We start from the raw sequence: 18,130 nt of genomic DNA, 5'->3' as shown, positions 1-18,130 counted from the left end.
CAGTTGGTTGTGGTGGTGTCAACTCCTTCACGCCCTTCTTCCTCTCACTGCTTATCTTCATGTTCCACTACAGAGGCCAGAAAAACAAGTGTCACTGATAACCTGCTGCTGCAGGCTGACACAGCAGAGTCTACCCACTTCACTTTCAGCTGCTAAATGTACCATAGCAGCTGGTCGGGGTTCTTATCATTTGAAAGAACAGGCTAAGAAGACTGCAACATAAAACAACAAAGGGGCAGAACAGCATGAAAGATGTATTTTCATAAAAAAGGAAAAGTGCAAAACATTTATAGTCATAGTAGGTGGTCCCAGATGTCCTAAGGATCTGACAATGTGCGTGTGTGTGTGTGTTTTATACAAGGGTCTATAAAAAGAAATATATTGTAAATGAAAAAAGATTATTTGCTACTTGTCTTATTTTGAAAGACCTGTGTCCTGTGACACACACACGTACACACCCACATACAGTCACCTCACTTGCTCCACCTCGCTTTGAAACCCTGAAACTCTTTATAAATGATTCACTCTCCTGAAGTCGACCTTCCTGAAATGACCTTAGATCAGCTGCAGTTTTGACGGCTCTGTTTTAAATCATTTCAGTTTCCTGAACCAAGTTGGTCTGCCTGCACTCTGACCTCTGCATTCTCTGGGAGGTGAGTAAACTTCTGACTTCAAACTGATTACCTGGACTCTTTTAGTGTAGTTGGGTTAATGAGTGGATTCATGGTCATACTTTTCTAGGATGTTGAATCTGTGCAGAGAAATGAAACAACTTATTTATTTAAATTAAATGTTCTAACATTGTTACACACACACACACACACACACACACACACACACATATATATATATATATATATATATATATATATATATATATATATATATATATATATATATATATATATATATATATATATATATATATATATATATATATATATATATATCTGCTCTGGCTCTGGCTTCAAAGACAGGACAGTGTTTTGATTCCGACTGTTTTGAGAGAAATGTGCGGTCTTTTCTGTCAGGGTTTTTAAGGCTCTGAAAGCAAGCTTTTGTTGAGTCAGAGTTTCAGAGTCTCGTGTTAGCTCTGAGGAATAACTGTTTGGTCAGAGAGCAGCTGTTTGCTTTAGGAGCTCTTCCCGGAATGTATCTGGCAAAAATAGACTTTTGTACATGTGTGGAAGATCATTGTAATCGAAAAGATGGTTATCATGATTTATTGCTGTGGATGGGATGAGGTCGCCCCTGATTCTGTAAAATTTACATTTTTGATGAAACACTTTCAGATAATCAAAACAGAGGTATTTCTGACAGGGACTTGTGATCAAAAAATAAAATAATCTTACACTCGGACAATATCACTTTATTACAATATTTCAGCTGATGGACAGTGTGTGGGATAAGCCTTGGTTTTCTTTTCAAGACATTTTAGCATACAATGATGCACATTCTGAGGAGATAACTATTTGGACAATATGCATTTTAGCCTCAATGCAAAAAATGCATTGTCTATCACTGGTGGATTGGTTATTAATTATGTAAAAATGAGTGATCTCCATGCCTCACATTTTTCTTGCATTGAGTGTCAAGATTTTTTAATACTCAGGATAAAAAAATCTTGAATTGCTGCAGCATGTTTTGAGGGTGTACCTGGATTTATTTAATATACTGTAGATCTGAATGAAGTACATAAAATTACAGGCACTGTGCAAAATCAAAGCTCAGTTTTCACCACCATTGTCTTTATTGACTATTCAAAAAAGAGGAGGAATGGAACTTCACAAGAAAGAATATACTCAAATAATGTGTGTGTGTGTGTGTGTGTGTGTGTGTGTGTGTGTGTGTGTGTGTGTGTGTGTGTGTGTGTGTGTGTGTGTGTGTGTGTGTGTGTGTGTGTGTGTGTGTGTGTGTGTGTGTGTGTGTGTGTGAGAGAGGAAGGTCTTTTCTTTTGCAGAGATTAGAGTGTCACTGGAATATTTACTCTGTAAACGTGTATACTGATACAGTCCTCAGACACACACACAAAATATATTAACAGGGCCCTTCTTTATGTTTCTTTTACCAGCACCGTTATCTTTACAAACCTGAACTACCAGCTCCTCCAGATTCTCAGGTTGTCATACTGAGCTCAGCATCTTGTGTCCCACAAACACACACACGCACACACACTTGAAACTAGAAACTCAAATAATGTTAAATTCAAGTTTTCCAGTAAGATATTGTTGCTGAATTGTGCTGAACAATATATATGAGCACAACAATATGAGATAATGAAGCAGTTGCCAATCCTGCCACATGCAATTCTGTGAGTGTTTTGTTGGACACACTGAATGACTTAATACTTTGAGTGAGTGTGTGTGTGTGTGTGTGTGTGTGTGTGTGTGTGTGTGTGTGTGTGTGTGTGTGTGTGTGTGTGTGTGTGTGTGTGTGTGTGTGTGTGTGTGTGTGTGTGTGTGTGTGTGTGTGTGCGTGTGCGTGTGCGTGTGTGTGTCTCTAGGTTCTATTTTCATACTAGAAAGCATAATGAAATAGTTATTCAAACTTTGAGCTGAAATTGATTTGATTATTATAGCATAAATAAGAAATGTAATTAGAATGTCCTGGGCAACCTGAACATTTTTGTAGTTGAATGGTTGAGATAGGTGCCAAAAAAACATACATTTCATACAAAAAATGAGATAACAATAGTGTGAAGGACTCAGCATTCACACTTTAAGTTAAGAATCACAGACTTCAACCAATGCTTCTCTCCTCTCTTCTCTTGTTGACACTTTAGTGGCAGTGGAATGGGTCATGGCCATGGCACACTGTAATGTAAGTATATGTTTTGAGATTGGCCATTTTATGTTTGCGAGTTGCTTTTATTTTACATTATTTTAGTTTTCTAGTTTATGCAATCTCCTTGTGTTCTGCTGACTGATGAAACTTGTTCAGCATTTCAATGCAGAAATTAAAGGATCTGAGCCTCCCGAGGAAAAACAGCATCTGTCCATTCCAAATTTTATTGAATATTTAAATTATTTATCTGGGAAGTGACCAAGGTATAAGCAGGATAATGCCCTTCGAGGTGTCCAACTTTGCGGAAGCAACCAGTTCACACCTCCATGTTCTCCATTAACTCCTGATAAGTGGACACCTCATCGGGCATTGTCCCTTACTTATCACAGCGATGTAGAAGCCCCAACTGCCACAAGCGTCCAGAGCACACAGAAAACACAATGCCATCCAGTATCTTGACAAGCACAGGTCAGCACAAGTACAAGTAACCATGGAGCACACACCCTCCACCCGAGTACCAATGCAGTGTGCACACACAAACCAAGACCATGATATAGAACTACAGGCAACATGGGAAACCCGGCACCCCCTTATAGTGTATGTCAACCGGACCACAGAAAATCACTGACCATCTCCTTGGCTTTGGGGGTGTTCAGAAGGAGACAGTCCTGTTCCATACACTGAAGACCTTTATCAGATCCCTGTTCCACTTCCTGCCCATTCCTGATAGCTGTATCACCCAAATATTCCTGGATGTGGAAAGACTCAGTGTTTTATTTAAAGTCCACCAGACAGAGCCATAACCATCCCCAGTGCTGCTCATCACTATCCATAAGACACCGTTACCCAGCCAATCCATGTCCTGTAGCATACTATGGTCATTTTGAAATCTACAATCCAGGATGCGAGGCATCTGACCTCTGTCCTCATCTCCTCTACTGTAAAGGGACTTGACCGCAGTCAGTACAGAGGCACAGTTGTGGCTTTGGCTAGGGAGCAGGTCATTCCCTAGAAGGTTGGAGGTTTAATTCCAGGCTCCTCCAGTCAACATATCAGAGTGTCCTTGCCAGTTGGTAGTACGATAGGCCCTAGTTTCCTGGCAGAGCGCAGGGTGGCGAACCCTGGGCATTGACACACGGTCAGTTTGGCAGACCGAGGTGTGCCGAGATAGGTGTGGTGACACAGCAGGGGGAGGTGTCGACAAATTCGGCTTGGTGCTGCCACACCCATCTCAGTGCACCTTGGTCTACCAAATTGCCAGATTGGCTGCACGCACTGTTTTGCCGGATGAAATTTGCACTGCGTGGGCTGCACCACGCTGCACCACGCTGCACCACGCTGTGCCACCTTGCGCCGGAAAACAAGTACGAAATTAGAGCCCATAACCTTTCCAAAATTGAATTGAGTGGCAACTCACACTAAATAAAAACATGAGGTTTTCATCAGAGGCACTGTCCATTCACACTTAAAGCCCCTGTACGGAGCTTTTAACCGGATACGCATGTATCTCTGTTACCTACAACAGCAAATAAGCCATGAGCCCATCAGTGTGAAGATACGCTATTTCTAAGTAGTCTAATTCTATACCTGTGGAAGGCATGGTCGGGTCGGACCACTGACCAAACCATACCAATAGATACATTACGCTGCTAAAAAAAAAAAGTCCTGTCTTCTTTCCGACGTTTCCAAAACAAATCTACATGCGCTGGCCAGACAAATGTCTTCACGACGGTGGGAAATGCAGTCTTCATTCCGGCAAAACACCACCGCTTTCGTCCACAGGGGCCGCCAAAATCAACACTAAATGAAAAGTCTGTACAGGGGCTTAAAATCCGTTCATCTTGTTTTATTCCATTTTTTCCAGTTGCGCTCACCATCCTCCTCCTGTCCTCATGGTGATGTCAACCTGGGACCTTCAGCAAACCCACAGTCAGTAGCTTGGGCACCACCACATGACTCTAATATTCTCAGAAGATATACACTTATAATACGTACAATATATGAAGAGTTCATTTGCAAAAGCAGATAACTCCGTTTAAAAAAAATTCTAGAATCATTTTTTATTTATATAAGGTTATATCAGTCAAACCAAAGTTGAGTGACTTTGAGATGTAACAAAACAGACATATCTCAAAAAAAATAAAGTTTCATTGAAAACAACACTATGCAAAGAATAATTACAAAGCCTCAGCTCATTTTTTTTTCAAAATGGCACTTATCTGCTTTTGCAAATACAGTATATATATATTTAATGCTACTCTTGTCTTGTATTCAGTGCCAGGCCCACTGACTTTGACTTCTTGGCTGTCATTGGCAAAGGTACATTTGGAAAGGTATTGAAACAATCACTTATAAGATTTTTCTTCATCGCCTGTTTATCATATCATGTATCTCATCATATCACGCATCTGTGTTGTGTGTGCTGTTCTCAGAAAGATTGGATGCGTGTATGGAGATGGTGGCACTGACTGTTTACCAAACAAACCACTAACAAACAAACCTTCATGCAGGTCCTGCTCGCCAAGCTTAAAGCTGACAACAAATTCTACGCCGTCAAAGTGCTGCAGAAAAAAGTCATCTTGAAGAAGAAGGAGGTTGGCTCTGCTGTTTGTTGTTCCTCTCTAATTCTATAAGTTTTTAGTAATGGCAGCCCCCACATGAACACAAACCAGGACAGTATTTATTTTCTTACTTGTGATAGTTGTAAAGCTGAGGTCAACTCTCACAAAGAAAAGATAAATAACTCTGTTTCCATATACTTTGTGATCAGGCTTGACATTTTTACTTTTCATTTGAATACTGTCTGTGATGTAGCAAAAGTTAGGCTTTTTCACGGACAGCAATGGACAGGGGAGGCAGAGAGGGGGAATGACGTGCAGGAAAGCCACTTGCGGGATTCGAACCGGGCAGCAGTGCGGAATACAGCCTCAACACATGGGCCGGCTGCTCTACCAGCTGAGCTAAACACCGTCCACTACACTCATTTTAAACTACGCAATGCTCTGATGCGCACAGATTATGCAGATGAAGATGGAACATATCCCAGCTTCAGCCCAGACAAATAAAGTGCATAAATAGCGCAGGTATCTTTGAGTGTTATTAATGAACAGTATTGACCCAGCAACATAATCAAACCTTATCTTATCTACAGCTTGTTCTGTACAAAGGACATATTTTATGACTCTTAGAAATTAAATTGGGTCACTGTTGTGTTATGTCATAATGACTTTATCTGTTCAAGCACTTGTTGAGTGTTAAGAATAGAGATGGTCTGTCCATTCCATTCCATTCCATTCCTCTGTTTATCATTTTCTCAACCATAAATTAAAACACCAGATGTCCCCCACACTTATTTGCCCTGATTCCTGACCGAGTTGCATGGCATATTTATTTGTTGTTCACAGCCTGATTTTCACTTCAATTCTTAATTTTAATTAGATTAATTACAAAGATTCAGTATCTGTCTGAGACAGCATTTAGACTTTAAGACTCATGTTAAACCCAGACATTTTGACATCAGGAATGTCAAGGCACTGTTTAAATGGAGCTCATAGATCATTTGGACTAGTTTAGCAATTTAAAGCTATGTAGAAAAAAACAAAGAAATCCAAACAAACTGCTGAAACTACAATGGAGGATGCATCTATTTAATTTGTGGGGCAATCTGCTGCATTTTTAATGCTAAAATGCTATAGTTATTTTTTGCTAGCTAGTGTTCTGCGTACCAGCCTAGACATCCTGCGTTCAGCATCAAACTTCATTCCTTCTCCCTAGTTTTCTAGAGAGGTGGAAATCAACACCAATGTTAACTCTTCTCGTGTTCTATAAGCCAATTTTCCGATCTGTCACTGCATTTTCCAATACGACTCACTGCCACCAATCTGCCCATTATAGCTGCTTGTTTAAAAAAAGACCAGTGACAATCACCTGGTCCGGACAACAATAAAAAAAAAAAGCACATTCAGTGGCAGAGAAAGCAAATACACTTAAATACACAGTATGTTTATTTTGAAATATCTAGGCTTTTTTTCTTGAGAGTATGTGGGGTTATTTCTTTATGGTTATTTGCATCCTCCTATGCAGCCCAGAGGTTAAGAAACATTGAACAGTGTCCTTTTAGTTCTTTTGGTTAAATGCTGCTTTGTGCGCTCCTGTTCCCTCATGCTCAGTTCACTTGTGACCCTGCCTCTCCACTCACATTGCTCTTGTTGTCATGTACCGGGGTGTGGGTTCCTGATGATGACTCCGAGCTATAGTTGATCTTTAGTTTCTCACTTATTTATTTATATCGCACAGAACATCTCGATTAACACCGGTGACTGAATCGTAACCATGGTGACACACAAACGGTCACCCCTTTTCCATATTGACCAATCACCAAACAGGACTCTGATTGATTGATTGATTGATTGATTGATTGATTGATTGATTGATTGATTGATTGATTGATTGATTGATTGATTGATTGATACTTTATTGATCCCATTGCTGGGAAATTCAGTTTGTAAGAAATTCAGAATAACATGAGGAGAGGGGAGGAGAAAAAGCAAACCCCAGACTATGCTCCAATGGGGAATACAGTGTGGGAACAGAAAAAAACACATAACTTAAGTAGGCCTACATATTACAACATGAAAAACTCAGGACTCTAATATCACCTTAGCAACTCCATACAATTTGAAACTTCATGTGAACCACAACATGTATGTAATTCAGTTAGTTAATAATAATATTCTATTTTCATACACCACACGTGTGACTCCTCCATTTGGTTCCTCCACTCATCCTGTTAAAGCTAGCTAATTTTGTTTGTGGTTGGGAAAAATTAGCCCTTTTGTTTCAGATCTACTGAATTGTGGAATTAGACCATCAAATTGTATTTTGTCATCTCTGAGTTAATGGGTATTTGCCGTTTTCAGAGTTGGGAAAGTTCACTTTCTACATGAACTAGTTCAAAGTTCAGTTCACAAATTTTAAAATGAACTAGTTCAGTTCATGTTCATAATTCAAAATGTTGAACTAAGTTCACGGTTCCAAAACTGAACTAGTTCATAGTTCTTTTTTCTTTTTTCCAATATGTTGCTACAAGTGCTACAATTATTTTTTCAAAATGATTGCCCTCAGCCCATATCTGAGTTAGAACATGACAAATACCAGAGTCCAATGTGTGTACGTTTGTACAGTAGCCTATTTGTGAACACACACACACACACACACGCACATACACGTAGGCCACACACGGCCACACACACAGCTGAGGGGCAGAATCGCGGAAAAAATGTGTCTGATGTGAACAGGAGGGCCGCGGCTGTCCGGTGTGGCCCCAGCGTAACCCCCGTTTATCTTTTACCAAAGACGGTTTATAAAATAAATAGAGTGTCTTTGCTTTTACTAACTTACTGGATCATTTTTCCTCCACACAGACAGGCTCCGCGACGCGCTGTATCACTCCGCCTCTTCCATGCGCCGCTGATCCAAACAGCTGATAGGTGTTGCAAGATCGGGTGGTTTTTCCGCTGCATATTAAGGCCTGTTTACAGTTTTTTAGCTGTTTTTTGTCTGGAAGGCTCTATGGAAATCTGGCACACTCCTGAACGAAGTCATACTTTGAGAGAGCGCCGTTCACAAACACCAGAATGAACGCGTTCACAATAACGTTCATCAAGCGGAAATACAGTGCGTTCAGTTCACGTTCGCCCAAAATATGAACGAGTTCATGAACGATCGTTCATTGAACGCGTTCAGGCACAACACTGGCCGTTATTTACAATCTGGACCTTATTTCTAGCATAAAATACGATCATTTACTCACCCAGATAACTTTGGTGTCATTACAAGTTGTTCCAACGAAATGAGCTCCAGCCGAGAGGCGCGTACATCCGTATAATGGAGTCTACAGGGCAGCAGAATGCAGCCTCTAAATAACACATTACCTGCAGAGAAACTCCTTCATTTCACCAATATTTAGTTCTGATAGGCTAGTGCTATTCCCCTCTGAGTCCGGGGTTAGCTGTTATCAACATCCGGGGTCTGTAGGTTGACCTACTGACCTCTGACGGTGGATGATGTCATCTCAAGCGGCGCGGCTTGTTGCTACGGCTAATGCTACGGTTTGTGATATTCAATGTTTGGGGCGAGACCATAGACTGTATAAAAAAGAGGGCGAGACCGAGCTCGGTGTGTGTGTGTGTGTGTCTCAGACATTTGATTGACGGATGACGGATCCAATATCAGTGGCTGATGAATCATGAGCAACGTGACGCATAATTCATGTGCCTGCATTATCCAATAATATAATACATCCATGTATCCAATGCGGGAAAAAACAATGCCTAGATGTGATACCATTGTCCATTGTCCGGAGTCCATTTCCTTTTAAATTTTTCAGTCTCCAATCAGTAACTGAAAGATGCTCTTTTAGTGGTGCCTGATGGGCAGAAAAGATAGAAAAAATGTGTATTTTACTCCTTTTTCTTCTTGTCTGTCTTTAGCAAAAGAACATAATGGCTGAGCGAAATGTGTTGCTGAAGAGTTTGAAGCATCCATTTCTGGTTCGGCTCCACTATTCCTTCCAAACCCCAGAGAAACTCTACTTTGTCCTTGACTATGTTAATGGAGGAGAGGTAAAAGAAACTGCTGTTGTATAGATTACACTGGTTGCAATAAAACAACAAAGATGAAATGATTCAATTATTTACAGCTTGAGGATGTGATTATTCAGACATACAGTAAGTTTTAACATCACATTTATTTATATTTACAGAATATATTGGATTTAATCAACAAAAGAGGAACAAATGAGCGATGCTATTACCTTGAATAATCCTCAATTAAGCTTTGAATATATTAATAATAATAGTTTACATTTATATAGTGCTTTTCCCAACACCCAAAGCGCTTTACAGAAACCATTATTCATTCATACCACATTCACACCGGTGGTGTTAAGCTACGTCTGTAGCCAGAGCTACCCTGAGGCAGACTGACCGAAGCGTGGCTGCTAATGTGCGCCAAACGGCCCCTCCCACCACCATGATTATTCATACACATTCACTCGAGGGAAGGTGGATAAAGTGTCTTGCCCAAGGACGCTACAACAGAGCGGGATTTGAACCGCCAACCCTCTGATTATTGGATGACCTGCTCTACCACCTGAGCCACTGCCATCCCCAATATTGATAAATTAAGCAATTGATCAATTAATTAACTGAAATTGTTAACTTGTTTAACTTCATATTGTGCATCTGACTAACATTTTGTAAAGCTGCGGCACAGCAGGATGCACAGTCAATACCTAAGAGTAATCCTTTAGTCATAGAATATTTGATGTTTAATTTTTTTATTTATTTAATGAATTTCCCCTTAGGGATAAATGAAGTAATTCTTATCTTGTCTTATCTTGTTTTGAAAACAAAGAAAACCATACACCAACATTCAGACACTTAAACATTCAGACGTTGTCTTGCTTTTGTGTTGCTCTGCAAATGGTCAGGTGCTTAACCCAAGATGTGTGTAATTACCACTAAAATATTTCCTTGTCTGTTTATCATGTATCATCATTGTTATTCCTCCCTCCCTCCTGCCACTCCATCTATCTTGCTCTCTCTGTCTCGACAGTTATTTTTCCACCTGCAAAGAGAGAGATGTTTCTCTGAGCCCAGAGCGAGGTTCTATGCCGCTGAGGTAGCCAGTGCTATCGGTTACCTTCACTCTCTCAACATTGTATACAGGTCAGGCCAATGGACTCACTCATACATACACACTTGTCATTCCTTAAAATCTGAGAAAAAATCACGGGATTCATTGTGCTTTCAACACTGATAGTCTGCTTATTAATTTTCACTGTAGAGATCTGAAACCAGAGAACATTCTTTTAGACTCTCAGGTAAGTGTTTTGTAGTTGTGAACTCTAAACCCCTCTATCTTTGTCACTATTGTGAGAAGAATTCTTTCTTGTGTTCTCTGCTTGCAGGGCCATGTGGTGCTAACAGATTTTGGGCTGTGCAAAGAGGGTGTAGAGCCAGAGGGAACCACTTCAACCTTCTGTGGGACTCCAGAAGTGAGTAAATACAGTCACAAGTCCACAACTCGAGAAGAGTCAGCATATGTACTATATCCCTCTGGTCACAAACTTTATGACTGTCACTTAAAGGGACAACGAGGAGTTTCTATTCGGTTATAAAAAAGTCTCACGTTAATGTGGATGAATCTCCGCTACCCACACTTGTTAATGAGCCCATTTTCGATAAATATATCGTTTTGTCTCTATCGTTATTTTGTTATTATTAGTGGTGGCGGAGATGCTGGTCGAGCCGACCAGCGTTTTTTACTTTCGGTTTCGCAACGAGTCATGAGAATAACGCAGCTGAATCGCCGTTTATGGTCGGAACTACGACGGTATGTGATCGTCTTCCAACCTCTGACTTTAATTCTTGATGAATGAAAACATGAGTCCGACTTGCGCCGGTCAAAATAATTTTACGGTGCGCGCGGAGGCTCATAAATGTAGTGTGAAAATGCTTCGCTTTTCCAAACCTCCTCGTTGTCCCTTTAAGTTGACAGACATAACTTGTTCTGTCTCATTTTACACTTTAACAAGTATTCAAAAAAGATTTCCACATAAATAGATGTTGTATTGTTTCATATTTACAGAACCCAAAAGGTAAACTGAAGCAACCTGACTGAATAACTGTAGAATGTGTACAATAAAAAAAAGCTTGTAGAATATGATTGTGTCATATTCTGACAGTCTTTTTTATCTTATATTCTAGTTAGAAAACACAACTCAATCAATAAACAGACCACCATTAAAGTTTTTGTACTTTTCATGTTTTAGTCAGTAATGTCTGATCAACACATCTTACAGTTATAGGAATCTTATCTTTCTCTGTTATCTCTAAAACTTCAAATACAGACTTAAGCTTAGATCAGATCTTCTGCCTCATCTTTTTCAAACGTAGAATCGTTAGGAGACTGGCAGGTTCAACCATGAGGGTTTTACCTATCATCAATACAGTGATTTATGTAATATTGGAATGAAGATACAATATTGTCTTCAAGTTCTGAGAAGAAAAATAATACCCAGGTAAACTACTGTACTGAAGGAAATGTGGCCTACTTTGTTACTGTCCACCCCTGCATATAAACAAACATCAGAAGTCAAGTCATATACAGTAACCTACATAATCCATATTGAATTTGACTGACATCAGACAGGCCAGAACACAAAGTAAGGTCCCTGAGAGACAGTGTTGGGAAAGTTCACTTTCTACATGAACTAGTTCAAAGTTCAGTTCACAAATTTTAAAGTGAACTAGTTCAGTTCATGTTCATAATTCAAAATGTTGAACTAAGTTCACGGTTCCAAAGCTGAACTAGTTCATAGTTCTTTTTTCTTTTCTTTTTTTTCCCCCAATATGTTTCTACAAGCTATTATTTTTCAAAATGATTGCCTCAGCCCATATCGAACCAGACAGCTATTATTTTAGCAGTTTTAACCAGTAGTATTAGTTATAGTTACTACTTTACTTTACCCAAAAAGTATGAGTTAGATGTGTCGTTTGTAGCCTATTTGTGTTTATTAATCCAAACAGAGCGTGAGAGAGAAACACAGACACACACACCTACACATACACGTACAGTAGGCTACACACACACACACACACACACACACACACACACACACACACACACACACACACACACACACACACACACACACACACACACACACAGCTGAGGGGCAGAAGCGCTTCTCGACCGCGCGGAGAGTGAACAGGAGGGCCGCGGCTCGCGCGTCCGGTGTGGCCCCAGCGTAACCCCCGTTTATCTTTTTACCAAAGACGGTTTATAAAATAAATAGAGTATCTTTGCTTTTACTAACCAACTGGGTCAGTATTCCTCCACACAGACAGGCTCCGCGACGCGCTGTATCACTCCGCCTCTTCCATGCACCGCTGATCCAAACAGCGGATACTGTAGGTGTTGCCAGATTGGGTGTTTTTTCCGCTACATATTAACGCCTGTTTACAGTGTGTTTTAGCTGGGTTTTCTATGGAAATCTGGCACAATCCTGAACGAAGTCGAGAGCGGCGTTCACAATCGCCAGAATGAACGCGTTCACAATAACGTTCATCAAGCAGAAATACCTACGTTCAGTTCACGTTCGCCCAAAATATGAACGCGTTCAGGCACAACACTGCTGATAGACACTAAGACTGAAATGAATGAACTTGACTTGAGGCAGCTAAGAACGCATTAATATGAGTCTTTCTATCTATAAATGGGGAAACGCAAACCATGACAAGAACAAGTCAGGAGTGGTATTAGGTCCAGCGTTTTCATCAAACTGTTACAAGCCAACTCAAATGTACTGACTGACAGATTATAAAGGTCAGGTCTATTATTGATTGATTGATTGATTGATTGATTGATTGATTGATTGATTGATTGATTGATTGATTGATTGATTCAATTTATTGTCATTACACATGTTAAAAAACAAGGCAATGAAATGCAATTTGCATCGACCAGAGTGCATATCCAGTATAATAAAAACAAAAACATACATATGAAGTGCATGGGGATTATAGCCTAAATAAATAAATTCCTATACAGATGTGCTATATGAATGTAGCCTACAGTAAGAGACGTTGAGCCTCACGTTGTTCATGTGCCGCCATCCATATTAAGTATTACCAAGTCATATGTATATCCTCCTCAGACATGTTATCTCAGTTTTTTTTTTCTCTGCGGTCTGTCTCTCTGTCTGCAGTACTTGGCTCCAGAGGTTCTTCGTAAAGAACCATATGACAGGACAGTGGATTGGTGGTGTCTGGGAGCAGTGCTCTATGAGATGATCTACAGCCTGGTATGTGTGTGTTTGTGTCTGTGTTTTTGTTTTTGTGTGGTTGGGGAAATGTGCTTATTGGCTAAATATTTAGCTACAATGAGGAGCTACCTAATTTTAGAATATGTCAAAAAAATAAAATTATGAGAATACTTTAACATGTAACAGACTACAGCAGTAGTAGACAGCTGGGCTGCAAAGGTAGGAAATGTTGGCATAGAATCTAGATAATTGCATCACCCTGTAGCGATCCTTTCCTCTGTGCCTGCCTAACGTCCAGAACAAGATATAGGACATGGCATTAGTTAACATGAATAGTTTGTGTCTTTACAAGTGTGTATCTTTGGAAACTTAAGGTGTGCTAATCTACATACATGACATTATTTTACAGTACTGACTCATTACTTTACTTTTCAGCCTCCTTTCTATAGTCGTGATGTTGGAGAAATGTATGATGGGATCCTCCACAGGCCCCTGCTGCTGCCTCCAGGGAAGTCTGAGGCCGTTTCCTCCCTGTTAATGGCTCTACTGCAGAAGGACCAGCACAGGCGCATGGGGGCCATTGCTGATTTTGTGAGTGTGTTATTTTTCCAATGTAGTTACTGATTGGAACAAATGGTTTCCCAAGTAGGGATGAGTCTGGAATTCAATACTTTTATTGGTACCAACCAAATTCATACAGTAATACTGAGTAGCTATTGATTCACGTAATATTAAACGGATATTATAGCCTACTTAGTGGCCATTTGTACCTCATTACAACCCCACTTCAAAAAAATGGAACTATCCCTTTAACTGGGGTTGAGTTGTGGTGGTAGAATTTCAAGCAAAGTGTTCTAGATACTTCTCTTTGGGCTTCTCCAAAGGCATTCTCCAAGCCCACAACAGCCATTGAGCCTGATTTACCACAGGTTTGTGTAGAAATGTGTGCAAATCTGATATCACCCATAAATAACTGTTCATTTTGATTAACTAACTAGCTGTAGCTGCAGCTCAACAATATTTGCCCCTTTCTATTAATACATCAGATAAAATTTTAATTTTGTATTTGAAGCCATCCAGCTCTCTGTCCAAACTTTCCATGGTGGAAACAATAACAACGTGTAGACCGGGCAGCAGACCAGTAGCCTGGCTAATGCATGTCAATCTCATTTGAGTTTGAGTATGGGTCTGGGTAAGGTGTATTTACCTCAGACTTACAAGAGGTGTGCCCAATAGATTCTCTCCTCTGTTGCTCACCCTGAGGTTTCTCCAATTTTTCCCTGTTAAAAGGGTTTTCAATGGAGTTTTTCCTCAGTGGATGTGAGGGTCTAAGGGCAGAGGATGTTGTTATGATGCTCAATTAACATTGATCCCCCATAGTCCTCCAACTCTGTCTCTTCTTCAGAGGGTGGAGCAGTTGGGTTGAGGAGTTCCTCAAAGTGCTCCTTCCACTTCCCACTGACCTCCTCAGTTGTGTTCAACAGGGTTCCATCTTTGTTGTACACAGCTTCCACCTTTTCCTCCAGTTTCCCAGAAGCACGTTGGTGCCATCTGAAAATTCCTCTCCATGGCTTCTCAGAATTCCTACCACACCCAATGCTCTGGCTGAGGCTGCCACCCCATGGGCCCATCATTACCCTGCAACTGCCTCCAGAGTCTCTCGGCCGGGATACCATTCCGACTGAAGATGTCCGCCTTTTTCAGTCTGACGGAGACGGCTTCCCTGACCATTGGTGTCACAATGTCCGAGGCCCCTTGAGTTACTTATGACCCTATAAGACTACAGCTCACAGCCACAGCTTTGGCAACAGAGGCTTTGAACATCCAACCATTCTGGTTCAATGCCCCCTGCCTCCTTCCTTCCCTGCCTCCCATCCTTATGTTTGCACATTGTGTTTATTATGGCAAGGCAAGGCAAGGCAATTTTATTTGTATAGCCCGTTTTTACAAACAGTTTGTCTCAAAGGGCTTTACATGGCATCGTAGCAACATCCTCTGTCCTTAGACCCTCACATCGACTGAGGAAAAACTCCATGGAAACCCTTTTAACAGGGAAAAACAGGAGAAACCTCAGGGTGAGCAACAGAGGAGGGATCCCTCACCCAGGACGGACAGACGTGCAATAGATGTTGTTACAGACAAGAAAACAGTTTACAGTTTGTCACAGAATGTGCGGAATATGGAAATGTTAGCAGGGGTTGATGAAGGCAGTCTCTGGTGAGGGGAGGGGGGGGCAGGGAGAGCCGGTCAGCTCGATGGGAGGACTGGGTGGCAGACTGGTCCATGGGAAGGGAGGGGAGGCCGGTCTAACGGCAGGGGAAGGGGTGGGAGGGGGGCGATGTAGGCGGTGGCTGGTGCAGAGAGATGGAGCTCCGGTGGATCTGCGGAAACACAGAGAGAGTGCGAGACACCAAGGCCAAACTACAAAGTACAACAGAAAATGACAAATGGACAAATCATAACAAGCACAGCACACCCATGGCAACTCTGGAGAACAATAAATTCCAGCCCCTATTCAGGAGATAAGATCCAGAGCGTTGAGGCGAGCAGCCATCAGATCTAACCAGTAGCGCACCACCTCCAGCACCAGAGAGGGGACATTCCACATGCCCAGAGCCAACCTCTGCCACCCATCAGTACAACCCACCCCACTGGTTCTTCCTATGGATGGTGGGATGTGGAGGTCACCACATAGCCTTTTTGGGCTATGTCTGACCAGACACCATTCTATTCCCGACAGCCAGATGCTGACAATGATCCAGATAATGTATGCCGTGTGAGAGTGATGGAAAATGTGTCAACAAATGTGGTTGTTGTAGTTTTGCAGGAGTGATGGCCATCCAGTAATGACATCTTAGGACTTTTGCCGGTTTTGCAAAAAATAGAAAGTGGCTGCTGCTGTCTACAGCCACTCAATCAACAGTAGGCTACAGTAGCTGCTCTTTGGTGGCCACCATGTTGCATGTTCACAGACAGCTCTGTCATCATCACGCTCTGCAAAGTGAAATAAAAAATCTTGCAGGTTTGTCTGGGATCACCCAGGCCAGCAGACCAGGATAAGAGCCTGAGCATGCTGGGTTTGTAGGCCTTTTCATAATTTATTTATCATGCCTCTTCTGTGGAAGTGTGGTTATTTCCTGAATTCCTAGGAAGAACACAAGTATATTTACGCAATACACATGTAACTTTCTTTTATTTTCTTTACTTCTTTTATTTTCAGTTAGAAATCAAGAACCACACATTCTTTTCTCCAATTAACTGGGATGACCTTTACCACAAGAGAATCACTCCTCCTTACAACCCTAATGTGGTGAGTTTTGTTTGGCTGCTTCTCAGTTGATTGTAATTAAGACAGGTAAGTAAACACATGGACCAGGACCAGCTTTTATAGTCTGCTAGGCTCAGGTAACGCTGCATCAGCTGATGAGCCTCCCATGTCAAATGCCCAAGGACAACAAGAGACAACAGGAGGGCATTATATTGCCTTTTGTCTTCATCCGTGTGTCTGGCATCCTGATGCCCTCTCAAATACCTCCTCCACACTCATTTATGGTGCATCCAAGGTTTTCTCACCCACATCACATTTTTGCTGTGATCAACTAACTCCTGTATTCTTCTCCTTTTTTTAAATTTAAAATCCTGTCATCCTATCCTACTTTCCTCACATCACATACTTTAATGAGATGTAATCCAAGGAAAGGTTTTATCATAATTATTTTAATCTCAACTCACTTTCACCTCTTATCATGTTTATCTTAAAGGCCCAATAGTAGCAATTTCACAGTTCTGATTAAGTCTGTGACAGGTCAGGTTTTAGCTGAAACATAGTAGTGGTTAGCAGGTTAACCACTGTCCTAAATTAGTGTGGGCAATATGTGTACAAACAATGACAATGATTTTACACATTCCATGTAGAGAAAGCCATCTGCTAAAAGAAAGTTCACTTCATTACTTTGTTATCTCCCCATTCAGAAAGGCCCAGCTGACACTCAGCATATTGATCCAGAGTTCACCAGAGAATTGGTTCCCAACTCTGTGAGCCGCACCCCGGAGCTCAACGCCAGCACCAGCTCCAACAATGCCTTCAATGGGTTCTCATTTGTTGCCAGTGAGGACAGCTTTCTGTGAGACACCAGAGTGAACAAGCCTCTTTTTGAGTTGAGGTATCATGAAAGTAAAGGATGCCCATGTTCTATGAATTTCTTTCACTGCAATAATATTTACTAAACATGCAGTTAATTTGCCTTACACTGAACAAACAAACAAACAAACAAACAAACAAAAAAGCAGAACAGAAGACAAAGTGCAAATAAATAGATACTGTATCTGTTATGTTGACAATGTGAGATGGAGGCAAATAGTCATCGTAACAGTGGTCCTGTTAGTTAATGTACCAAATATCTCAATTCATTTGTTGATGATGCATGGCCATTAAAAAAATGTTCCATGTTGCAGACCTTTAAAATGTCAGTCGTGATGTGGATTAGGTGGTTTGTTGTGTTGTAACTACATTAG

The 18,130-nt window shown here is 41.0% G+C and overlaps 1 protein-coding gene across 2 annotated transcripts; it reads left to right on the top strand.

Annotated features, from left to right (window-relative positions):
• The first annotated feature begins 514 nt into the window (after positions 1 to 514).
• On the top strand, positions 515 to 17,904 carry sgk2a (serum/glucocorticoid regulated kinase 2a). 2 transcript variants are annotated; one of them, XM_083974953.1, is made up of 13 exons: positions 515 to 653; positions 2,783 to 2,820; positions 4,649 to 4,713; positions 5,060 to 5,117; positions 5,295 to 5,378; positions 9,276 to 9,407; positions 10,402 to 10,514; positions 10,633 to 10,669; positions 10,757 to 10,843; positions 13,559 to 13,654; positions 14,051 to 14,206; positions 16,836 to 16,925; positions 17,588 to 17,904. In XM_083974953.1, exons 2-13 carry the CDS (start codon positions 2,800 to 2,802, stop codon positions 17,741 to 17,743), a joined length of 1,095 nt encoding a protein of 364 aa, XP_083831079.1. In that variant the 5' UTR covers positions 515 to 653; positions 2,783 to 2,799; the 3' UTR covers positions 17,744 to 17,904. The 2 variants fall into 2 exon arrangements, with proteins under 2 accessions (XP_083831079.1, XP_083831080.1); XM_083974954.1 differs by lacking the exon at positions 9,276 to 9,407.
• Positions 17,905 to 18,130: the final 226 nt, after the last annotated feature.

The sequence above is a fragment of the Trachurus trachurus genome (assembly GCF_905171665.1).
Source record: "Trachurus trachurus genome assembly, chromosome: 7".
In the NCBI taxonomy this organism is placed as follows: Eukaryota; Metazoa; Chordata; class Actinopteri; order Carangiformes; family Carangidae; genus Trachurus; species Trachurus trachurus.
Note: the sequence above shows the minus strand (reverse complement) of the source record. Positions and strands in the feature narration are given on the sequence as shown.

What these genes read in the sequence shown, in the direction of transcription:
- sgk2a (XM_083974953.1), top strand. Translation starts at nt 2,800, where the DNA reads ATGGCCATGGCACACTGTAAT. An exon ending in GGACCTTCAGCAAACCCACA is followed by an intron (nt 4,714 to 5,059) that starts GTCAGTAGCTTG and finishes TCTTGTATTCAG; the next exon opens with TGCCAGGCCCACTGACTTTG. An exon ending in ACTATGTTAATGGAGGAGAG is followed by an intron (nt 9,408 to 10,401) that starts GTAAAAGAAACT and finishes CTGTCTCGACAG; the next exon opens with TTATTTTTCCACCTGCAAAG.